Source organism: Bombina bombina, chromosome 5 (assembly GCF_027579735.1).
Source record: "Bombina bombina isolate aBomBom1 chromosome 5, aBomBom1.pri, whole genome shotgun sequence".
Lineage (NCBI taxonomy): Eukaryota > Metazoa > Chordata > Amphibia > Anura > Bombinatoridae > Bombina > Bombina bombina.
In genome coordinates, this window is record NC_069503.1 from 371,235,962 (window position 1) to 371,262,825 (window position 26,864).

Genomic DNA, 26,864 nt, shown 5'->3' on the forward strand with positions numbered 1-26,864 from the left:
GGTCCAGGTGCTTGGTAATAAAACTCTCGTCGCGTTTCGAAGTCTAGCGTGACTTCTTCTTCAGTTGTATTCATGTTTCTCACTTACCTCATGTTGATTGAGGGTTTTTAATGTAAGCGCATATTATTATTAAATAAATATTTTTATTGTGTCAAAACAATATTATGCTATGTGCTTCTGTTTTCTTTCTATGAACAACGTCTTGACTGCACCCTGAGGGGAAGGAGATTCTCACCACCTAGAGGCACCACCTCCTCCTAAAGGATAAGAATTCAACATTCCTACCACCATTGCAAGAAAGATATAACAGACGGGTTATAGTCTACATCCTACCTAAAGAGAGTCCAGGATCTTCATTCCTATAAAGAATCAGAACAAGAGGGACCCACTTTAACAACAGGTTTCCAGGAACATCACCAGGACACAGAAGAACTACCTCAGTGAATCATCTTTAAACCTGGGCACATCTCTTACATCATAAGATTGAGGTAACAGCTGGTAAGCAGAAATTTCTCAATTGAATCTGCATTTGTGATGAAATTCACCAACAAAGACTAATTTTTTATATATTTGGACTTATTATGTATAAAGTATAGCTGAGCGCCTCTACCTCATATTGAAATTTCTCTCTTTCCACACATTTTCCACAGAGTCAGGGGTACTCTGTTTCAATACAGAGGCAGCACGCCATCTTATACCTAGTTTGATCACACTCAGACTACCTATAGGTATCATTACTTAGGAATATTTCATATCCATCTGATAGCCTTTTTTCCTTGATTTGATATACAAATCAATGACATATCCTAGATTTTAGCGCAGGTGACCTCTTTCTCTTAAATATATATATATATATATATATATATATATATATATATACTGTATATATATATATACTGTATATATATATATATATATATATATATATATATATATATATATATGTGTGCGTGTGTAAATTAACTGATTTTTACTTTTTATGCTTTAGTTTTATTCCAAAACTCTTGTGACTGCTATTTAGCTCATTCAGCCTTCAAAGCACCTTATCTAAGAGGATTCTGATAGGATAATCTTTTAATATGTGCTTAGGTTAATACCCTTAGAATTTAATATTTCAATTTTGTCACTATTTGATACTCTGTTGCTCTTTTGAGTCTATTAAAGGCATCTTTAATCATTTCCCTCTAAATATTATCTAACAGCAGCATATGGATCTAATTTACAGTACTGTGCCTAGCCTTCAGTGGTAACACAAATATGTACTTATAATCTTTCCCATATATTGCCTGCAACCAAACAGAACTGCCTAAATATTTGTATGTGTGGAACCATAAATAATGAGACCCATTTAATGGATAAATTACAGTTTGGAATTGTAGGGAATGTAGTAGTGCTGGAAAGATAACCGTTTATTACAGAGATCAGAGCATGTGTGGTAAAGTATTGGAAAACTGATTTACAGTTGGATTGCATGTGGTAAGATTAGAGTGCAATGCATTATTACAAGTCTATAATAGTATGTATTTTATTTGTATCTATTTTCCACAACAGTCTACCCATCTATGAACACTTTAAGCAAAATTAGTTCTTTGGATGCGGTATAATAAGCTCCTCCTCCAAAGAATATACTGCACAGTATCATGAAGAGTTAATTTGTAGAATGAGTATATATATATATATATATGTATATATATATATATATATATATATATATATATATATTATAAATCCTTATTTAGTTAGAACTTGTGTGTTAATGTTTAATAAAATGTCTAAGACATAAATACTCGTGTTCGGGTGCTGTGTTGTTAACTTGTGGTAACTGTAATCTGGGGGTGAACTTAGTCGCACTTTTAAGGTGACTGTCTTTTGTCTAGAAGCATTAAATCAATAAATGTTTGTGATGATGAAGAGAGCAGAGAAAGAGAGATAATATGCAGGAGATAGTGATCCATAGATTTGTCATAGGATGGCATTGAGTGGCATCACAAGATTTTTCTAAAGGATTGTGATCGGCCCTTGAGATAGTTATAAAGAGGCAGCAGAAATATGTGACTAATAGACAAAAATATGCAGGATGGAGTCAGAGATATTGTAGAAAATTATGATGAGAAATCACCTCTTTTCATATACAGGCTGCTACAAAAGAGCAAATGATGAGTACTGGACAACAGTAGAATGATTACAACACATTTAAATTAATTCAGCACTAAGGTACTTTAGTAATAGTTTGAAAACAAGTGAAGTTAATCTATTTCTCGATTCCTTATGTAGCTCTGTTTTAGAGCTCCTATAGCTCAGCCTCAACCAGTGCAACAAATAAAGGGGACTTTCAGTCATGAAGTATAAAATACTTAATGCTGAAAGTTACTTTATTTGTCTGCAGCGTTCACAGGACTGAGCGCCTCAGGCCGCCCACGGCAGAACGCTATTTTTCCAGTGAGGTGATGATCTTAGCCAATAGCATGCTAGCTTTTCGGCATAATGGCAGTTGGTCCACAAGGCTATTGGCTAAGATGTAAAAACATCACCTCATTGAAAAGATAGTGTTCTGTCGCGGGCGGTCTGAGGCACTCGGCGAGGCGAACGCTGCAGACAAGTAAAGGAACTTTCAGCAAGAAGTATTTTAGACTTTATGGGGCATATTAATTAAGACCGCTGCTGCATAACTTATCCGCCTACTCTGAGGCCGCAGACAGAAATCAACCCGATCGAATACGATCGGGTTGATTGACACCCCCTGCTAGAATCTGCAGGGGGCGATATTTACACCAGCAATTCACAAGAACTGCTGGTGCAATGATAAATGCCGACAGCATATACTGTCTGCATTTATCGATGTGCAGCAGACATGATACTCTACATTGTATCATGTCTGCTCGCACATTGATAAATATACCCCTATGACTGAAAGACCTCTTTACTTGCTGCACTGGTAAATCCTAGCATTTCAAAAACGCTAGGGTTTACCATCATTTTAAGTATTCTTTTCTCTTTTTTTTTCTTTTTTTTTCTTTTCCACTTTCATATACATACAAACAAATGATCCTTTGTCAAATCAAGTACATAAACATTGGTGTATACTTAACACTTATGTGATAATCATTTCTGTCTAATATAGCTTTTATGCTCTCCTCTAGAAGTAGACATATAAAGAAAACCTCTCATCAAAACAATCAACAGTTGTAAAAGTCCATCCAGAAGTCAGATATGGATTTCTCCATATAATGCACAATCTATTAAACTGTATTTTTACAACACACCCCTGAAGCTACCACCATAATAGAGCTTCTGATTTTAAACAACTTACCAATTTAATTTTAATGATCTATTTTTAATTTCCTTTGGTGGAAAGGATACCTAGGGTAAGCTCAGGAGCTGCTCATTTGTGGCTGCACTTATTTGTCTCATATTATTAGCTCCCCAATGTGTTCAGCTAGCTCCCAGTAGTGCATTGCTGCTTCTTTAACAAAAAATATTGAGAGAATTAAGTAAATTAAATAATAGAAGAAAATTGGTAAGTTGTTTAAAATTGTTTTGCTCTATCTGAATCATGAAAGAAAAAAATTGGGTTTCATGTCCCTTTAAAATGACGTTTGTGTGCTATATAAACTCTTCTGTAGCATAAGTGTTATCTGCTATTAGGTGTTACAGCTGCAGGACATTGTGAGAGATTGTGACCATTAAATAAGCACAACTATCACTGTGTGTAGAAATATTGAATGTATTTTGAAATGACCTGGAAGGCTACCTACAATACCAATACTTATTAGCGGTCTCAATGTTTATTTCATTTTTTTGTTGTAGTCTGCAGAAATCTGTAGCAAGATTGGATGTGATGACAGGTGAGAAGTACTTAACTTGCGTTTTCTCTGCAGAGTTTAATAAATCACATATCTCTTTTCTATACAGGAGATACATATGTCATTATAAGGTTACATTTACTGTACTGTTGCTGAGAGATTGCTTAGTGTTAGGGGTCAGCAAACTACTGCCTTGTTTTTTAACTGTGGTACAGTAGCTCTGGGTGTAGTGGAGCTTCAGTGAGGGGTGCTCCAGCATTTGTCCTTTAATTTAATTGAATTTTTCATGATCCAGCTAATGTAAACATTTGTATCACACAAATCAAGTTGTCAGTTGAACCCTAAACACCCCTAACAGGCCCAATGGTACTTCCCTGTCTGGCCTGGTCAGTACTCACTATGACTGACTCACCTGTTCCTTAGAATTTGGCTTGAGAAACACTGATATACGGTTTGTGCACAGGGAAAGGGCCAGGTAAAGAGGCCTATTTATTAAAGGTCTTGCGGACCTGATCTGACAGTGCGGATCAGGTCCGCAAGACCTCGCTGAATGCGGAGAGCAATACGCTCTCCGTATTCAGCATTGCACCAGCAGCTTACAAGAGCTGCTGGTGCAACGCCGCCCCCTGCAGACTCGCGGCCAGCAGGGGGTGTCAATCAACCCGATTGTACTCGATTGGGTTGAATTGCAGCAATGTTTGTCCGCCTGCTCAGAGCAGCCGGACAGGGTTATAGAGCAGCGGTTTGTGTGTTTTTGTTTTTCTATATTATTTATTGCTCTAATATTTCCAAAGATTTGTTGCCTTTTCATTCTGTGAAGCTGGGTTTTAAAATAAATTCCAGAAAACAGGAAAAATATATCTGTTTTTTTTTTTACCCAATAGTATTTATGAATTGCATTGGGGATCTTAGGACAAAAATTTATGCCTGTAGGGGCACTTGCTACCAAAAGGCTAAGAAACACTGAACTACGGCACTTGTTATTATTTAATAGCACTCAGAGTGCTGCACATGGCATTTCTTGCTACACTTGTTACAGTTAAGACTAGTTGTCACACTGTGTGGTCTCCTACTCACTCCTCTTACACACACACACTCATATACATACACACATACAGTACACACTCACATACATCCACTCACATACACACGTACATACATCCACTCACATACACACTCACATCCACACAAGCATACACACACTCACATACATACACTCACACACATACACATTCACATACATCCACTCACATACATCCACTCACATCCACACACAAACACTTACACACTCATATACACACACATACACACTCACATACATCCACTCACATCCACACTCACATCCACACAAGCAAAACACTTACACACACACACACACTTGTATACAGATACAGATATGCACGCTCACATACACACACACACACACACACATAGACATAGACAGACACCCATTACACTCATACACACACATGCATACAAACACACTCACTCATATACTTATGCACACACACACTTACGTACACACACTTGTATAGACACATGCACACTCACATACACACATACACACAAGCATACACACACACACAAACACTTACATACACTCACGTACACACGCACACTTGTATACACACATGCACACTCACATACACACACACATAGACAGACACACATTAGACTCACACACGCATACACACATACAATCACATACACACACACATTACAAATAGGAATTACTATTGGTGTTAGATTATTGTATATATATATATATATATATATATATATATATATATATATATATATATATATATATATATATACTAAACTTTGTAACTGGAAAGTTAAAGAGACATTCTTATGTAATAATATAATGCTGTAATTAAACCCTGCAATTGGGTTAAAATAAAGTTAAATTCACATTAATTTTCTGGCCCTTTATAAAGAAAAAGCCATTGATTGTCTGTTTTATGCAAATATTGTTGCTGGTTAGTTCTCCAGCCATGTCCTACTTAGAAGGGACAGTTTACTGCAGACGGTACATTAGCTATGTGTTTAATATCTTTGCAGTGGTTAAACACATTCGGCTAGATTACGAGTTTTGTGTTAGAGGCTATGTGGTGCTAACGAGCAGTTTATGCTCACCGCTCACTTACCTACAGCGCTGGTATTACGGGTTTTTACAAACCCGGCGTTAAAAGACAAGAAGTGAGCGTTGAGCAAAATTTTGCTCCACATCTCACTCCAATACCAGCGCTGCTTACGTTAGCAGTGAGCTGGTGTAACGTGCTCGTGCACGACTTCCCCATAGGAATCAACGGGGAGAGGCGGCTGAAAAAAGTCTAACACCTGCAAAAAAGCAGCGTATAACTCACTAATGCAGCCCCATTGATTCCTATCGGGAAATAAAATTTATGTTTACACCTAACACCCTAACATGAACCCCGAGTCTAAACACTCCTAATCTTATACTTATTAACCCCTAATCTGCCGCCCCCGACATCGCCGACACCTACATTATATTATTAACCCCTAATCTGCTGCTCCGGACACCGCCGCCACCTACATTATACTTATGAATCCCTAACCTGCTGCCCCCAACATCGCTGACACCTACATTATATTTATTAACCCCTAATCTGCCGCCCCCAATGTCGCTGCAACCTACCTACACTTATTAACCCCTAATCTGCCACCCCCAACGTCGCAGCCACTATAATAAACATATTAACCCCTAAACCGCCGCACTCCCGCCTCGCAAACATTAGTTAAATATTATTAACCCCTAATCTGCCGCCCCCAACATCGCCGCAACTATAATAAACATATTAACCCCTAAACCTAAGTCTAACCCTAACCCCCTAACTTAAATATAATTTAAATAAATCTAAATAAAATTACTATAATCAACTAAATTATTCCTATTTAAAACTAAATACTTACCTGTAAAATAAACCCTAAGCTAGCTACAATATAACTAATAGTTACATTGTATCTAGCTTAGGGTTTATTTTTATTTTACAGGCAAGTTTGTATTTATTTTAACTAGGTAGAATAGTTAGTAAATACTTATTAACTATTTAATAAACTACCTAGCTAAAATAAATACAAAAGTACCTGTAAAATAAAACCTAACCTAAGTTACACTAACACCTAACACTACACTATAATTAAATTAATTCCCTAAATTAAATACAATTAAATAAAATTAGCTAAAGTACAAACCCCCCCCCCCCACTAAATTACAGAAAATAATAAACAAATTACAAGATTTTAAAACTAATTACACCTAATCTAATCCCCTAACAAAATAAAAAAGCCCCCCAAAATAAAAAAAAGCCCTACCCTACACTAAATTACAAATAGCCCTCAAAAGGGCTTTTTGCGGGGCATTGCCCCAAAGTAATCAGCTCTTTTACCTGTAAAAAAAATTACAAATCCCCCCCCAACATTAAAACCCACCACCCACACAACCAACCCTACTCTAAAACCCACCCAATACCACCCTTTAAAAAACCTAACACTAACCCCTTGAAGATCACCTTACCGGGAGAATTCTTCATCCAACCGGGCCAAAGTCCTCAACGAATCCGTCAGAAGTGGTCCTCCAGACGGGCAGAAGGGATCCTCCAGACGGGCAGAAGTCTTCATCTAGACGGCATCTTCTATCTTCATCCATCCGGCGCGGAGCGGGTCCATCTTCAAGGCATCCGACGCGGAGCATCCTCTTCTTTCCACGGCGACTGAAGAATGAAGGTTCCTTTAAGTGACGTCATCCAAGATGGCGTCCCTTCAATTCCGATTGGTTGATAGAATTCTATTAGCCAATCGGAATTAAGGTAGGAAAAATCCTATTGGCTGATGCAATCAGCCAATAGGATTAAAGTTCAATCCTATTGGCTGATCCAATCAGCCAATAGGATTAAGCTGACATTCTATTAGCTGTTCCAATCAGCCAATAGAATGCCAGCTCAATCCTATTGGCCGATTGCATCAGCCAATAGGATTTTTCTACCTTAATTCCGATTGGCTGATAGAATTCTATCAACCAATCGGAATTGAAGGGACGCCATCTTGAATGACGTCACTTAAAGGTACCTTCATTCTTCAGTCGCCGTGGAAAGAAGAGGATGCTCCGCGTCGGATGTCTTGAAGATGGACCCGCTCCGCGCTGGATGGATGAAGATAGAAGATGCCGTCTGGATGAAGACTTCTGCCCGTCTGGAGGACCACTTCTGCCCATATGGAGGACCACTTCTGCCGGATTCGTTGAGGACTTCGGCCCGGTTGGATGAAGACTTCTCCCGGAAAGGTGATCTTCAAGGGGTTAGTGTTAGGTTTTTTTAAGCGGGTATTGGGTGGGTTTTAGAGTAGGGTTGGTTGTGTGGGTGGTGGGTTTTAATGTTGGGGGGGGATTTGTAATTTTTTTTACAGGTAAAAGAGCTGATTACTTTGGGGCAATGCTCCGCAAAAGGCCCTTTTAAGGGCTATTTGTAATTTAGTGTAGGGTAGGGCTTTTTTTTCTTTTGGGGGGGCTTTTTTAATTGTTAGGAGGATTAGATTAGGTGTAATTAGTTTCAAAATCTTGTAATTTATTTATTATTTTCTGTAATTTAGTGTTTGTTTTTTTGTACTTTAGATAATTTTATTTAATTGTATTTAATTGTATTTAATTTAGGGAATTAATTTAATTATAGTGTAGTGTTAGGTGTTAGTGTAACTTAGGTTAGGTTTTATTTTACAGGTACATTTGTATTTATTTTAGCTAGGTAGTTTATTAAATAGTTAATAACTATTTAATAACTATTCTACCTAGTTAAAATAAAAACAAACTTGCCTGTAAAATAAAAATAAACCCTAAGCTAGATACAATGTAACTATTAGTTATATTGTAGCTATCTTAGGGTTTATTTTACAGGTAAGTATTTAGTTTTAAATAGGAATAATTTAGTTAATTATAGTAATTTTATTTAGATTTATTTAAATAATATTTAAATTAGGGGGGTTAGGGTTAGACTTAGATTTAGGGGTTAATAACTTTAGTATAGTGGCGGCGACGTTGGGGGCGGCAGATTAGGGGCTAATAATATTTAACTAATGTTTGCGAGGCGGGAGTGTGGCGGTTTAGGGGTTAATATATTTATTATAGTGGCGGCGATGTCCGGTTCGGCAGATTAGGGGTTAAAATTTTTCTTTTAGTGTTTGCGATGTGGGAGGGCCTTGGTTTAGGGGTTAATAGGTAGTTTATGGGTGTTAGTGTAGTTTTTAGCACTTTAGTTAAGAGTTTTATGCTGCGGCGTTGTAGTGTAAAACTCTTAACTACTGACTTTAAAATGCGGTACCAGTCTTGACAGGAGAGGGTCTACCGCTCACTTTTTGGCAGACTCGTAATACCGGCGCTGTGCAAGTCCCATTAAAAAAAGAGGATACGCAATTTACGTAAGTGGATTTGCGGTATTTCCAAGTCTGGCCAAAAAAGTGAGCGGTACACCTGTACCTGCAAAATTCGTAATACCAGCGGGCGTTAAAAAGCAGCGTTGGGACCGGCCAACACTGCTTTTTAAGCCTAACGCAATACTCGTAATCTAAGCTATTGTTTCCAAGGTGTGTTTTTTTTAAAAATAAAATCCACTAACACTTGTTATTCATGCACAAAACGGTTTCTTTAATTTTATGGCTAAATTTCAATAACATAAAAAGCATAGTCCAGCACTGTTATAAGCTACTTAAATAAAACTGTCTGATATATATATATATCAATATATCTTTATCAAACCAACAACATGTAGATCTCTGCAGACAGCTGTGAACTTGTTAATCTGCTCCCTTCCCGGCATTATTTAGTAATTGATTGATTTCTTTGTTTTCTAGATGCAGAAGAATATCAGCCTCCAGTATGGAAATCTTACTGTAAGTACTGAAGAAAACAATATCATTTCTCTTTTGCCATCTGCTGTCATTGTTTAAATGCAAACTTGTCAGGAGTGGGCAAATCTTAGTGGCAAACCAAAGATTTAAATGAATAAATAGAAAGCTTTACTGGTATGTAAAATCTGTACTTAATCAGAACGCTTAAACCCCTGCAAGTAGATATGTTATGGAAAAATATAGGTTTTTTTGGTTATTATAATCAGTAATAAATGTTTTACTTTGTTACTAGATGTTATACGGGCATAGACAGCAAAATAAAAGCTGAGTAGGGGGATAAATAAAAGGTATTGAGGAGCATCACATACTAATACAGTTAGCGTAGCATAAAACTTCATATAACTCATGAAAAATAAAAGATTACACACAATGAGGCTATGTTAATAAATATCCCAGGCCACTCTCCCTTCCTCTCTGTAGCACCTCTTTGTAGGGTGATTAGCTAATCTGCATATTTTATTGAGAGTATCTGTTATATTTATCCTGGTTACTTCATACTTTTTATGGTTTAAAGAGAGACGTAATTATACTTGACATGGCATTTTCTTCCTAATGGGAAAGAGTCCACAGCCGCATTTATTACTTATGGGAAAATAAGAACCTGGCCACCGGGAGGAGGCAAAGGCCCACCAGCCAAAGGCTTAAATACTACTCCCACTTCCCCTATCCCCCAGTTATTCTTTGCCTTTCGTCCCAGGAGGTTGACAGAGAAGTGTCAGAAGTTTGTTTTATTTTTTTATTTTATACTTTTATTTAATTTTAATATGTCTCTTATGGAGGGTGCTACCCTTCGACATGGGACAGGAGTTTTAAGTAGTCCTGTTAGCCTCTCGTGGAGGGCCTGGGCGAGAGTCCAGAGATGCAGTGGGAGCTTCCCCTGCGACACCATCCCGACTCGTTATAACAGCTCCTTTCAGCACTTGGCTTTGTCGAACTTCGCTTTGCTACCTGCTGTCTTCTCTCGAGCCCATGACAGGGGCTTTGCTACTATTCGTCACACTTGAAGGGCCGTGTTCCTGTTCCACGGCGTAGATTCCGGTAAGATCGTTTCATTTTATTACATTGTCTGTAATGTGATTTATTATGACAGTATAGTATGGGCCTCACTGAGGCACCTTCAGTACAGATCTTGGAATCAAGGGATATTTCCTCCTTAGGGTGGATTGGTGAACGGGGAAGGGGTCTCTTATCATGTTTCTTATGTGATTCAACCTGCATTGGGTATGTGTGTACAGGCTCTGAAGCTGAGACATGTAGCGTTTTTTCTATGCGATGCATAGTGGTTTTTTCAGGACTTGTGATTGCACGGCCTAAGACTAAAAACCTTCGAGTTATGGGTATATGCCTGTTTGTTTATACTTGCTTATCCTTTTATGTGGGCCTAGTTTTGCCACCTTTCAGTGGCGCACTTTTTGGATTTCATGGGGCATCTGCTGACCGTGTGTGTTTACGCTTGGGCGGGGTTTCTTCCCCTTCCACATTCCTGACCGGGTGGCGATGGAGGAAAGAGTCTGCTCCGCTGAGATCTGGTCATAGGAGGTGGTGAGTGCCCCATCCATTGTGTGTCAGGTGCCATTCGTTTTTTTCCAATAGTGTGCGTTTTATATTAGTCCTAGCCATGGAGGATTCTGATGCCGGGACTATTGTCTTATCAGATGATGAGTAGTCCTCAGACAAGGATTGTCGTTTGGCCCCGTTGTCGCAAGTCTACCACTCTTGTCTCTTGTGCCTGCATGGTTTGCCGGGTCCCTTGGGCTCGGGGGACCTTGAGTCTACTGAGCCATCGGCCTCCGGGGGCTCTGTTCCTCAGGAGGCGCCTTCCCAATCGCACACCTCTTTTTCTGAGGGTTCCGGTCTCTATTTGGCAGGCCCTGCGGAGACATAGTTCCTTCTGGGCGGATGTCTTTGGGTGCCCTTATTTATTTTATTCAAGTCGGATTTATTTACTTTATAGTTTTTTTCCTACGGAATTCTGGGATTGCTTGGATTTAGTTCTTCCATGGAAGTCGTTACAGGATTCATCCGGAGTTGGTTGTGTGCACTGTTAATTGTTAGTGGCTGGTCCGGCGGGACCTACTGATTCACTTGTTTTTGTTGTTTGTTTTTATACAGGGAGTGCAGAATTATTAGGCAAGTTGTATTTTTGAGGATTCATTTTATTATTGAACAACAACCATGTTCTCAATGAACCCAAAAAAACTAATTAATATCAAAGCTGAATAGTTTTGGAAGTAGTTTTTAGTTTGTTTTTAGTTATAGCTATTTTAGGGGGATATCTGTGTGTGCAGGTGACTATTACTGTGCATAATTATTAGGCAACTTAACAAAAAACAAATATATACCCATTTCAATTATTTATTTTTACCAGTGAAACCAATATAACATCTCAACATTCACAAATATACATTTCTGACATTCAAAAACAAAACAAAAACAAATCAGTGACCAATATAGCCACCTTTCTTTGCAAGGACACTCAAAAGCCTGCCATCCATGGATTCTGTCAGTGTTTTGATCTGTTCACCATCAACATTGTGTGCAGCAGCAACCACAGCCTCCCAGACACTGTTCAGAGAGGTGTACTGTTTTCCCTCCTTGTAAATCTCACATTTGATGATGGACCACAGGTTCTCAATGGGGTTCAGATCAGGTGAACAAGGAGGCCATGTCATTAGATTTTCTTCTTTTATACCCTTTCTTGCCAGCCACGCTGTGGAGTACTTGGACGCGTGTGATGGAGCATTGTCCTGCATGAAAATAATGTTTTTCTTGAAGGATGCAGACTTCTTCCTGTACCACTGCTTGAAGAAGGTGTCTTCCAGAAACTGGCAGTAGGACTGGGAGTTGAGCTTGACTCCATCCTCAACCCGAAAAGGCCCCACAAGCTCATCTTTGATGATACCAGCCCAAACCAGTACTCCACCTCCACCTTGCTGGCGTCTGAGTCGGACTGGAGCTCTCTGCCCTTTACCAATCCAGCCACGGGCCCATCCATCTGACCCATCAAGACTCACTCTCATTTCATCAGTCCATAAAACCTTAGAAAAATCAGTCTTGAGATATTTCTTGGCGCAGTCTTGACGTTTCAGCTTGTGTGTCTTGTTCAGTGGTGGTCGTCTTTCAGCCTTTCTTACCTTGGCTATGTCTCTGAGTATTGCACACCTTGTGCTTTTGGGCACTCCAGTGATGTTGCAGCTCTGAAATATGGCCAAACTGGTGGCAAGTGGCATCTTGTCAGCTGCACGCTTGACTTTTCTCAGTTCATGGGCAGTTATTTTGCGCCTTGGTTTTTCCACACGCTTCTTGCGACCCTGTTGACTATTTTGAATGAAATGCTTGATTGTTCGATGATCACGCTTCAGAAGCTTTGCAATTTTAAGAGTGCTGCATCCCTCTGCAAGATATCTCACTATTTTTGACTTTTCTGAGCCTGTCAAGTCCTTTTTTGACCCATTTTGCCAAAGGAAAGGAAGTTGCCTAATAATTATGCACACCTGATATAGGGTGTTGATGTCATTAGACCACACCCCTTCTCATTACAGAGATGCACATCACCTAATATGCTTAATTGGTAGTAGGCTTTCGAGCCTATACAGCTTGGAGTAAGACAACATGCATAAAGAGGATGATGTGGTCAAAATACTCATTTGCCTAATAATTCTGCACTCCCTGTACACTACACTTTACATCGCGTCCTTCGGGTCTGGATGTCAGTAGCGCTTGGGATGGCCGTGTCAGTCTGCTCCAGGGACATGGGCCGGTGGAATTCCACCGCGTTCCTTCACATCCCCGGCCTGAGGGGTGAGGTCCTTGCTGCTGCATGCGGTTCTGGTCTTTTTCGCTGCCCTTGGTGGTTCTTCTAGAGACTAGGTGCCATTGGGTGGCTAGTATAGGTCTGGTCATGCTGAGGTGGCTACTTACTCCTACCTCCGCTTCGGGGGTTTTTGATGCTCTTATAGGATCTTGGATGTTGCAGCTCACCCTGGTTTTCTCCTGTGTTGTCACTGGTGTTTCGGTCGTTTCGACCGCCCCTTAGGGGTCAGGAACCGAGGTGAGCTTGGTCCTCGGAATCCTGTGCCTCGTGACTGCTGGTCTGGGGTTTTTCTTCTTGGACTCGTGATGCATGTTTTATCGCAGTATATATCCTGTGTCTTTCTGTGCTTGCTGTTCGAGGTCTTCCTTTTCCTCGACATGTTAGTCTGCCAGCGTGTTAGTCCAGCTTGGGGCGTGGGGCCTTGGGTCCTGACTAGTGGAATCTGACCCCTTCTTCTCGGATCTCAACGTAGGTTTGGGAGGAGAGTCTAGGGTTCTGTCAGTCCAAGTTCTGGCTATCTCTTCTTGTCCCTGTTATCCCCTTGGGTGTTAGGGGTTGGGTCAGGATGGGTTCCATGTTCTCCTTGGGGAGCTTGGAACTGTTGGCGGATTGGGTACCTGTGGTAAAGTCAGGCTTCTGAACCTTCCTTTCTTAGGGGTTATTTGCCCTATTGTCCTCCTTAGGTCTAGTATTTGACTCTAGCCTGCTTGACCTTTCCCTTTCTTGTCTCTGCATTTTGCAGACCTTTGCTAGGCACATGGTGGGTGGGGGCTTGAGAGACTGTCTCTCATAGATCTTATTCCTTTTTTGCTGGGCTCTGGATGGTCTGTCTTGACTTTTCTCTTATGGCCTGTGGCAGACTCCCCAGGCGGCGGTGCCTTTTGGGTCTTTCACCTCTCTGCTCTTTAGGACGTTCAGTGCCTGTGCATTCATCGGTAGATGGTTTAGGTGTCTTGGGACACATCCTATGGTCTTTTCATCTGGGGTACTCTGGTTCCCCGTGGAAGGAAGGGTCACGTTGGTACTTAGTGTTTTTCAGAGAATCCATCCTGTTAGCTTGTATGCTCGACTTAGATCTAGCCATCTATGGAACTTTCAGTTCAAGGTTCAATTCCAACTGGTTTAAATACATTTATATTGCCTTGTGGGCTTGCCCTTTGGGATTCTGTGTTCTCCGGTTTGTGGGAATTATCCCTGGGTTATGGTAGTTTTTTCTTCAACGTGTGCCTGGTTGTTTTTCTCTTCCTCTCCTTATGATGGGTTGGGGCTTTATTGTCAGCTGTAAGAGCCTGTTGGTTAGCTTTGCTACCTAGCGAGTGGTAAGTTTGCAGTTTGACTCTGCTGATGCTATTGCACCTTGGTCGCTAGCACACTTTAAGGGTCCGTTAGAGGAGTTTATTTGCTGCCTCTGGAGGAGTGGGATCCATAGGGATTCCTCGGTTGTCGAGAGGATTGGTTCTCGGATGAGTTTTGGCTGCTCTGCGGCCTATAGTGGTGTTGTGTTGGTTTACACCATCTAGGTTGTGAAGAAGCGTGATGTTTTGTGTTCCTTCAGGTAGCGGCTGTGCTTCCTCTCTCATGCCTTTAGCATGATTTCTTTTTCTCGATCTTTGGCTGTGGAAGTTTTTCCTAGCTTGTGAGGCATCCTCAGTCTATTGTGGCCTGGGGGTGGGTCTTGGCTGTGGTAAGGGATTTTCCCTTCTTGATCCTGATCGGTGGTTGCCGCTTGTCCACGCTGTGTAGCGGTTTCTGCGTCCATCGGTCTTTGGGATCCTTTGTTTCTCTATGGTCATTTTCCTGTTTTCTGCTGCTGTCTCTTTCTGTCCTGACATATGTTCAGGTGAGCCTAACAAGCGGATCTTGGTTGTCTTCTTAAAGACCTGAGTTGGTCTTCTGTCCTGTTAGTCTGGTTCCCCTTGTTGGTTTCAGCGGCTGTGACTGGGTTGTTGCCCCTTAGAGTGGGGTCTTCAAGGCCTGTGTCTCAGTTGCTTCTACACGTGGTAACTGTCCAGGTCCTTTGGACTGTCGTGGCTTTGTGTCTCAAGGTTGTTTTTTTGTTTTTTTCTTTCAGTGATGTTGTTCCCGGTTTTCAGACAAAACGGGACTTTGTTTTCTGGGAATATTTTTCGGTGGGTGCTTTCATTGGTCCGCCTCTTACCCTCCCGTTTTGGCATTCTGTGTCCTCTTTGGCTTGGGTATAAATCTCCCATAAGTAATGAATGCGGCTGTGGACTCTTTCCCATTAGGAAGAAAAACATAAATTATGCTTACCTGATAATTTCCTTTTCTTCCGTGGGAAAGAGTCCACAGCCCTCCGCCCGTTTTGGAGGCGTCGTTGTTGTTTCATCTTCTGGCACCTTTTCACATTGATGCTTCTTCCACTGTTCCTTGTTCCTCGGCTGAATTACTGGGGGATAGGGGAAGTGGGAGGAGTATTTAAGCCTTTGGCTGGTGGGTCTTTGCCTCCTTCTGGTGGCCAGGTTCTTATTTTCCCATAAGTAAATAATGCGGCTGTGGATTCCACAGAAGAAAAAGAAATTATCAGATAAGCATAATTTATGTTTTTTTATAGGGACATTTTTTCTAGTAGTAAAACTGAATATCCTAAAACGGAATAGCTCTGTTTGGTTTACTTTCAATTTAGTACTTTAGTTTCTATAAGGTAATGGGTCCTATGTTTGAATGCTCCATGCAAATGGAATCAGGAAGTGGAACAAACCACTGGGCTAATGCTGGAGGGGTGCACGCTGCAGTGGCCAAACAAGTCAGCCATAAAGCATAAAAAGAAAAAGAGATGGAGCCACACTACAAAAGGCACCAGATAGAAGGCTGAAAAAAGTGAAAACTTTATTGACTTTTAAAATACAGATACATATCAGAAAACTCCTGACTAGTTTCGTGCCACACCAGGCACATAATCATAGGATATGTGATACTGCTTAGGCTCCATATTTAAAGGGACCTTATTAATCAAAACTTATTAAAAACATCTGACACAAGTAAAAAAACTTATATATACAAGCTGCAGAAATATATGACACATTACTAAGAGCAAACAAAAGCACAAGCACATTCAAAGGGATTCTAAACACAAGAGAAACTATACCCAAAATGACATTTAATAGAAAATGACAAGGATATATTAATTAAACCCCCAACAGATGAAACATATTGGACAAAAACAAAAAGTGCTATTATTAAAGAAAAAATATATAAATGAAGTCAGAATCCAAAATTCAAACTATGTTATATCATTACATGCAATGTTAGCCTATTAAAGAAAAAAGAATAAATAATTAAAAGAATAATTCATAAGTATATCAATAAATATTTGAAATGCGCAATTTATATTCAAAACTGTAGTTGATAATTAATACAATACTTATCAATAAATCTACAATCAGAGGAATTTACCTCAACCTATACTATTTCATTTATTTTGTTTTATTCTATTTAATTTTATTCTGTTTTATTGATCAATAGACATAACCTTACTTAGGACAATAAGAAATCCCTAAAAACATTACTATGATACATTGGCTCTATACATGAAGGGTATATTTCAAATACTGGTTCCACAAAAAACTGCTACTAGTAAATGTAGCATGATAATTTACATACAGGTGAACAAATAATACCGTAAACAGAGCTAAAGCGCTAATCTATAAAATAACTCCTATCCCATTCTCGGTTCAACCTTGTGGGGGTACTGGTTCGCAACTTATAAATCCAATATAATTCCTGTTTTTGTAACAGCTTGTCTTATCACCACCTATTAAGAGTTGGATTGCTTTGTCAATCACTTTAACTGTCATATTGAAGACATTGTCATATGGAACAAGTTATGATGTCTGGCAATAGCAGATTCTTTGACAAAATCATTTGTGTCTCTGACATGTTCCCTTACTCGGGACCTCAATTCTCTAGAGGTCTGACCAACATACTGGAGAAAGCAAACCTTGCATTCAAGTAAATAAACCACAAATGAACTCCGACAATTGGCATAAAATTTACTGGAGAATTCATCATTGGTTACTGTACATTTTAACCCATCGCCAACACTCAAAAAACCACAGGTAATGCAAGTGCCATTACCACATCTATATGTCCAATTCCTCCTTAGCTATTCGCTGTTGCTAGGAGTACCTTTGTATACAAGACTAGGAGATAGTTTAGTGGATAAAGTCATAGGTTTCTTGGGAACAAACTTACAAGTTTCAATTACACTAGATAGAGCACTGTCCTTCTTCAATATGTTTAAATTGTTCCTAAGTATAGAACACACCTTATAGAATTGACTAGAGTACTCGGTTGTAAAAATAACTTTATCTTGTGTGATATCATTAGTTCTCTTTGTACCAATAAGCAAATTCCTCTGCTTTATTTTCTTAACCTCATCATAGATATTATCCAGTTGTTTTTTGTTATAACCCCTAGCTTGTAGGCGTGCAATTAAGTCTTTAGCTTGACTGTCAAACAACTCATCCGAGTTAGTGTTCCAACGTAATCTCAAGAACTGACCTCTGGGAATAGACCTCACCAAATGTGGTGGATGACATGATTGAGCATGCAAGATGGTATTCCCAGAGGTCGGCTTGCTAGAAGTGTCACTGATGACCCTACCACTGGGGACATCTCCCCGTAAGTTCAAATCCAAATAATTCACTGAATCACTAGGAGGATCACCAACAAATCTTAAATTGATATAATTGAAATTAAGATATTCTTTAAATTTATCATAATCAAAAGGCTCCTTAGATGACAAAGATCAAGTCATCAATGAACCGCATATACATTACTATGCTGTCCTTAAATGAATTGTCGTCATTCTACAAGTAGGCAAATTCCCACCAGCATACATACAGATTTGCAAAAGAGGGAGCAAATTTTGCCCCCATAGCAGTTCCGCAAATCTGTATGTAGAATTCTCTATCAAACATGAAAAAATTATGTTTTATGAGAAAGTCAACCACCTCACATAAAAAGACCTTATTCTCATTTGAAATTCTAGTTTGACAATCCAAAAAATGATTTACAGCCTGTTTACCAAGAGAATGCGTTATATAGGAATACAATGAGACAGCATCAACGACAATCCATTTGAAATTACTCTCCCATTGAATATTTGAAACCATCTTTAATATATGACTAGAATCTTTCAGATAGCTTTTTAGATTCTAAGAAAAAGAGAGTGTGGAGTGATATGTAGATCAGACTCAACTGGCTTCCCCAAGTCTGATATGCTCCCAATATCAGATGTGTAGAAATGTGCAAAGTGGGTGTGAGGAGCGCTCTAAAAGAGCTGTGAGTTTAGGCTGTGATTCAAAAATATAAAAAATATTCCAAAATTATATTATCTCACAAATTTGTGTTATATTTCTAATTTTCTTAATAAAATTGTGAAAGTGTATTAGTTCAGGTGAAACTGTTGTGTCGTTTCCTATATGAAGCACTTCAATGCACTTTAAACAAATTTCTTTCAAATAATAACTTTCAACACACTGAAACACTTCATATAGGAAACAACACAACAGTTTCACCTGAACTAAAACACTTTCACAATTTTATTAAGAAAATTAGAAATATAACACAAATTTGTGAGATAATATAATTTTGGAATATTTTTATATTTTTGAATCACAGCCTAAACTCACAGCTCTTTTAGAGCGCTCCTCACACCCACTTTGCACAGCTTTTTAGATTCTGTACAAGAGGCTGTAAAATAGAATCAATCCACTCAGATGTTGGTTCAAATAAGGACTCAATCCCAGAAATAATGGGGCGTCCAGGAGGATTAACAGCACTCTTGTGACATGATAGCAGACAGACAGGTGTATTTGTTACACATCTATTCAAAATATGAAATATTGTCATTCTTTTGATATCTTAAAAGCTAGAATAAGAATAATACATAGATGTGTGAGACAATATGATATGATTTGTCATTCTCTTCATGTAACCCTGAATTGTCTCAAATGTGCCTTTTTTCAATAAAATATATTTAAAAAAAAAAAAAGAAAAAGAAAAAACAACACTCTTGTGGGTTTTTGGTAAATAGTGGAATATGGGAATGCGTGGATGCTCAGGTATCAATGACTCTACCAAAGTCCTGTCCAATAACCCCAAGGCAACAGCTTGGTCAAGAATTTTGGACAGCTGACATCTAAAGACAAGGGTGGGATTAGTGTATAACTTTCTGTATATAGTTATGTCTAAGAGCTATCTCAAGCTTTCATTGACATAGTCAGTTTTATTAAGCACAACAATATTCCCACCCTTGTCTGAAGACCTGATCACAATATCTTTATTGTTTTCAAGTGAAATCAAAGCTTCTCTCTCTTTACAAGTTAAATTACAAACATTTCTTTGAGATTTAACCTCTTCTTCCAACTGCAATATTTATTTATTAATGCGCTTCTGATATAGATTCAATGACGGACCCCTAAAATGAATATGGTAAAAATCAGAAGAGCGTTTAGTTGGCAAGGGAATATCGCAGTCCTTAGGCCAAAACTAATTTTCTAGACTCTGTAGCTGAGCTAAGGGAATATTATCACTAAAATTAAGATGCATAGAAGAGAGAGATTCAGGTGCCCCAACATTTAAACCTACACATTCCCCCTGCTGGTCAGTGTGTAACATTTGACCCTGATTCTGTAGATCAAAGAACTTTTTTAAAGTAAGCTTTCAAATGAACTTATTCACACCTAAAAAGGTTCTAAAGGCTGAGAAATTACTGGTGGAGCAAAACCTAGACCCTTAGATAATAGTGAAATATGTTCTTTGGTCAATTCAAAATCAGATATATTAAGGACAGTTAGTGTCTCTTTAGATCTTTGTTCTTCCGTGTTGATTTTCTTATTTCTTCTCCCTGCTCTCCTTGTTGTTTTCCTAAAGGGAAGTCACATTGGCTCTTTTCTTTAGGCCAGACCACTCTCTCAGTTTCTTCTAAGCTTCCACCATCCTCAACCTGCAAGGACACAGACGAACGAGAAGAAAGAGAGGAAGAAGACAAAAGAGAAGAGGAGGAGGAAGAAGAGGAGAGAGAAGCTGTATATTGTGCAGAGGCACTGCTACCATCTGATATATTGGATTCTTGATCAGAGTTCTCTGTGGAAGAGAATGCAACCTTGCGCTTTGATTTATTCTTTAGTATTTATTTCGGGGTGGCGCCCATGGACTCTCCCTTCTTGAGACCATTATGATCCTTCTTATTTTGCTTGTTCAAATTTTTGTTGTAGTTGCCAGACTTGGAGAATCGCCTCCTTGGTTTCCTTTGAAATCTGGACCAGTTTTACACTTCATTGTTGGCATAGTCCTCCAGATCCCTGCTAAATTTATTGCCCTTCCGGGTTGCCAAGTCTCCATATTCTTTCTTTATCTTTAATTTCAAAGAAGATTTGTATTCCTTATATTTGGGATCAGATTTTAAAACTTTCAATCCTGTTCTTATCTCTGAAATACGCTTTTTCAGCTTATCTCTTTTCATGTTCTTGCTCCTATTAGCGATATCCATCAACTTGAGAGAGTAAGTGGTGAGTGCTTCATTCCATTCATCCATGAGAGCAGGTATTTCCAAATCAAATGAAGGATATTTCCTGATTCTCAAACCCTGTGGGACTCTCTTGGCAAGTATATAACGTTCAAAGGGGACAACCTCCCATGTCAATCTAAGGTCTTTTAATAATAATTTCTCTAATTAAAAAAAAAGACCTTTGGCATTATTGTTGTTAGTTCCACTCGAGCTGTCACCCAGAGTAAAGATTTTGTCAAAAAAACTTTTCCTTTGTTCCATATTAAAGATGTATTTGTTTAAGCTTGTGTTGTCATGCTCCATAGTAAAAGAAAAAAAAAACACACTGATATGTATTGGTTGCAAAAAATCAGCCATATGATGTCAATTGATACATCAAATGTTACCCTTTTGTACAATAGGTAGGAAAAAGAATTCTTCTACCAAAAGACAAGTGAAATATACTAAAAACATTTACAAATAGGTGCCTTTTACCCATCTTAACCGCAATTATAAGCCCAAGAAAACTGCAATATAAATAAATTCAGCAAGTATATGTGAATAAGGTTAGTTTTTGAATGTGTGTCTCTTTAAGGGCAAACGTAGTTAACTGCTAACATTTTTTGGAAAGAACAACTCCAACAGGTGTCTGTCTTATACACCCACATTGAGAACAACAAAAACACGCAGTTATTCAGCAAACTGAAAGCAAAAAAAACCTTACTGTTTGAAAGTGTCCATGAAGATCCGAAGCTTCCTCATTGTATTCCTGTATACCGCATTCTCTTGGTAAACAGGCTGTAAATCATTTTTTGGATTGTCACACTAGATTTTCAAATGAGAATAAGGTCTTTTTATGTGAGGTGGTTGACTTTCTGTTAAAACATAATTTGTTCATGTTTGATAGAGAATTCTACATACAGATTTGCGGAACTGCTATGGAGCAAAATTTGCTCCCTCTTTTGCAAATCTGTATGTAGACTGGTGGGAATTTGCCTACTTTTATACTGACGACAATCCATTTAAGGATAGCATAGTAATGTATATGTGGTTCATTGATGACTTGATCTTTGTCATCAGGGAGCCATTTGATTATGATAAATTTAAAGAATATCTTAATTTCAATTATCTCAATTTAAGATTTGTTGGTGATCCTCCTAGTGATTTAGTGAATTTTTGGGATTTGAACTTACAGGGAGATGTCCCCAGTGGTAGGGTCATCAGTGACACTTATCGCAAGCCGACCTCTGGGAATACCATCTTGCATGCTCAATCATGTCATCCACCACATTTGGTGAGGTCTATTCCCAGAGGTCAGTTCTTGAGATTACGTCAGAACACTAACTCAGATGAGTTGTTTGACAGTCAAGCTAAAGCCTTAATTGCACGCCTACAAGCTAGGGGTTATAACAAAAAACAAATGGATTATATCTATGATGAGGTTAAGAAATTAAAGCAGAGTAATTTGCTTATTGGTACAAAGAGAACTAATGATATCACACAAGATAAAGTTGTTTTTACAACCGAGTACTCTAGTCAATTCTATAAGGTGTGTTCTATACTTAGGAACAATTTAAACATATTGAAGAAGGACAGTGCTCTATCTAGTGTAATTGAAACTTGTAAGTTTGTTCCCAAGAAACCTATGACTTTATCTACTAAACTAGTGTCATGAACCAAGCCTCCAGACTAAAAAGAAAAAGAAAAGGTCTGGGAGGCATTCTGCTAAGAAGGGCTGTATAGGGATTTGAACCTGTGGCTCTGTGGTTGCTATTTCTGTTTGCTTACATGTTGAGCCACAGCCAGTTCCAACAATAGCATGGATCTTAAAAGATCTGATAAATAACTATTTGCCTTACTTGTTATTACACCTGTGCAACACACAGGTGTTCTCAATTCTGGAATTAATCAGAACCAACCCTGTGCAAAACCTCCCTATTTAAGGATGACTTTTAGTCTGCATTAGTGTCTTCACATTGGATCTGTTTTGTCAAGTCAGAACCTGTTTCCTGTACTTCTTTGGAGAAAGATTTCACCTTTGCACCTGTTTACAAGGTATTACCAGGAGAAAGCCTTTACCTTTAAACCTGTTACCAATCTACAAGTTTGTTTCATGCTTTATGCAATTCCTGCACCAAGCTATTGCCAGGAGACAGACTTCACCTTTGCACCTGTTTACAAGGTATTACCAGGAGAAAGCCTTTACCTTTAAACCTGTTACCAGTTTGCAAGTTTGTTTCCTGCCTTGTGCATTTCCTGCACTCAGCAATTACAAGGAGAGAGACTTTACCTTTAAATCTGTTACCAGTTTGCAAGTTGTTTCCTGCATTGTGCAATTCCTGCACTCAGCAATTACAAGGAGAAAGACTTTACCTTTAAACCTGCTACCTGTTCACAAGTTGTGTTCTGCCTTGTGCAAATCTTACATTTCAGTTATTACCAGGAGAAAGACTTTCCTTTTTGAATCTGCATCTCTGCTTACTAGTTTTCTTTCTTTTCACTCCTGCTGTATGTGGTCTTAACATACCTGAGTAGCATATTTAAATATCCTGCAAGTATTTGCTTAAACAAAGTATTTTGTTGTTTAAATAAATTTGTTTTCATTTTCAATCAGTATGGCTTCTACTAATCTTCCTTTAAAGCAACTGTTCCAGACAATGAGGCTCTCACATGATATCCTGAGACAGAACATGACAGAATGTGAAGACCATAAAAGAGAGCCCTCTGGGATTATTGCTATATTGGATTCAGTGTTAAAGTTTATTAAGGACATACTCATTAACTTTATGGAGCTGGTGGAAATGTTATCTCTCCCAACCGAAACCTTGTCTAAAGTTACCTCCCAAACAAGGAAAGGTTTTAAAGAACCCTTAACAGAAGAGGAGAAAATTCGGCGAAGACAGCTTAACCTCTGTTTCTATTGTGGGGGAACTGGTCACCACATCACAGGGTGTCCAGTAAGACCCCCTAGAGGATCAAGTCGAGATATAGCCAAGTTTAAAATGGACTCTGATGTTAAGGGAACAAATTATTCTTCCACTAGCAAACTTAAAGATACTCCTGGAGAGGATCCAGCTACTGAGAATACATCAATTCTACAAACAACCGTTTCTAACACGCTTCAAGAAATGGTACCTGATTTGAAACAGATGGTCATTGGGAGTACAACTCCAACTACATCCATTACCCATACCACTGCATCTGTTTCTGCATCAACCACATTGGGGAACTCTTCAAAAATACCTCCTGGAAATCCTGCACATTACCTTGTTTCTGCCCTGGCTGGAGATCCAGCTAACAAATGTCACTCATCAGACATAAAAGTGACAAACCTTCCAGCTAAATCAGACTCTGCCAATTCTAAAGATCCACACCTCCTTGCACCACCTTCACCCAGCTACTCATTGACTGAGAAAGAATTGGATGAGATGGTTGAATTGGATATAAATGGCACAGAAAATGAATTCCTGGACTCTGAAGGAGAGGTCCTACTTTACCCGGAGGTACTCTACCCATCAGGCAGATATGACCCAGATAACAAATTCCTTGACTCTGAAGGAGAGGTCTTTTCCTACCCGGAGGTACTCTGCCCATCAGCCAGTCAATTGCAAGCTGCTGGGTATAATCAGGAACCTCTAAATCAAAACTGTCTTGGTTTTTCAGCTCTTGTTATGCCTACAGGGATATCTTCTAAGGGTCCCCAATCTCAGGCAGCTGTTCCAAGCGAAGAATCAATTCCATCTGATTGTATTAGGGCTTCAAATGGAACACTTGTTCGTAAATCCCACCTTCAGATGTTTGATCAGGCTTTGAGCGCCCAGAGTGCGCTCTTTGGAGGGGGCATCTGTCATGAACCAAGCCTCCAGACTAAAAAGAAAAAGAAAAGGTCTGGGAGGCATTCTGCTAAGAAGGGCTGTATAGGGATTTGAACCTGTGGCTCTGTGGTTGCTATTTCTGTTTGCTTACATGTTGAGCCACAGCCAGTTCCAACAATAGCATGGATCTTAAAAGATCTGATAAATAACTATTTGCCTTACTTGTTATTACACCTGTGCAACACACAGGTGTTCTCAATTCTGGAATTAATCAGAACCAACCCTGTGCAAAACCTCCCTATTTAAGGATGACTTTTAGTCTGCATTAGTGTCTTCACATTGGATCTGTTTTGTCAAGTCAGAACCTGTTTCCTGTACTTCTTTGGAGAAAGATTTCACCTTTGCACCTGTTTACAAGGTATTACCAGGAGAAAGCCTTTACCTTTAAACCTGTTACCAATCTACAAGTTTGTTTCATGCTTTATGCAATTCCTGCACCAAGCTATTGCCAGGAGACAGACTTCACCTTTGCACCTGTTTACAAGGTATTACCAGGAGAAAGCCTTTACCTTTAAACCTGTTACCAGTTTGCAAGTTTGTTTCCTGCCTTGTGCATTTCCTGCACTCAGCAATTACAAGGAGAGAGACTTTACCTTTAAATCTGTTACCAGTTTGCAAGTTGTTTCCTGCATTGTGCAATTCCTGCACTCAGCAATTACAAGGAGAAAGACTTTACCTTTAAACCTGCTACCTGTTCACAAGTTGTGTTCTGCCTTGTGCAAATCTTACATTTCAGTTATTACCAGGAGAAAGACTTTCCTTTTTGAATCTGCATCTCTGCTTACTAGTTTTCTTTCTTTTCACTCCTGCTGTATGTGGTCTTAACATACCTGAGTAGCATATTTAAATATCCTGCAAGTATTTGCTTAAACAAAGTATTTTGTTGTTTAAATAAATTTGTTTTCATTTTCAATCAGTATGGCTTCTACTAATCTTCCTTTAAAGCAACTGTTCCAGACAATGAGGCTCTCACATGATATCCTGAGACAGAACATGACAACTAGCTCCTGGTCTTGTATACAAAGTTACTCCTAGCAACAGCGAATGGCCAAGGAGGAAAGGAACATATAGATGTGGTAATGGCACTTGCATTACCTGTGGTTTTTTGAGTGTTGGTGATGGGTTAAAATGTACAGTAACCAATGATGAATTCTCCAGTAAATTTTATGCCAATTGTCAGAGTTCATTTGTGGTTTATTTACTTGAGTGCAAGGTTTGCTTTATTCAGTATGTTGGTCAGACCTCTAGAGAATTGAGGTCCCGAGTAAGGGAACATGTCAGAGACACAAAGGATTTTGTCAAAGAATCTGCTATTGCCAGACATCATAACTTGTTCCATGTGACAAATGTCTTCAATATGACAGTTAAAGCGATTGACAAAGCAATCCCACCCTTAATAGGTGGTGATAAGAACAAGCTGTTACAAAAACAGGAATTATACTGGATTTAAAAGTTGCAAACCATTACCCCCACAGGGTTGAACCGAGAATGGGATATGAGTTATTTTATAGATTAGCACTTTAGCTCTGTTTACGGTATTATTTGTTCACCTGTATGTAAATTATCATGCTACATTTACTAGTAGCAGTTTTTTGTGGAACCAGTATTTGAAATATACCCTTCATGTATAGAGCCGATGTATCATAGTAATGTTTTTTAGGGATTTCTTATTGTCCTAAGTAAGGTTAGGTCTATTGATCAATAAAACAGAATAAAATGAAATAGAATAAAATAAAACATAAATTAAATAGTATAGGTTGAGGTAAATTCCTCTGATTGTAGATTTATTGATAAGTATTGTATTAATTATCAACTACAGTTTTGAATATAAATTGCTCATTCCAAATATTTATTGATATACTTATGAATTATTACCTGCTCATACACATTCATCAGTTCTCCCTATATGTAATATGTCTCCCTATATGTAATTTACA

The 26,864-nt window shown here is 38.8% G+C and overlaps 1 protein-coding gene across 1 annotated transcript in view; it reads left to right on the plus strand.

Annotated features, from left to right (window-relative positions):
* Nucleotides 1-26,864, plus strand: part of CHN2 (chimerin 2) — a 964,914-nt gene that overhangs the window by 345,759 nt on the left and 592,291 nt on the right. The window contains exon 2 of the mRNA XM_053714191.1: nucleotides 9,669-9,707. Coding sequence (XP_053570166.1) covers nucleotides 9,669-9,707 — 39 coding nt within the window. The remainder of the gene's footprint in view (nucleotides 1-9,668; nucleotides 9,708-26,864) is intronic.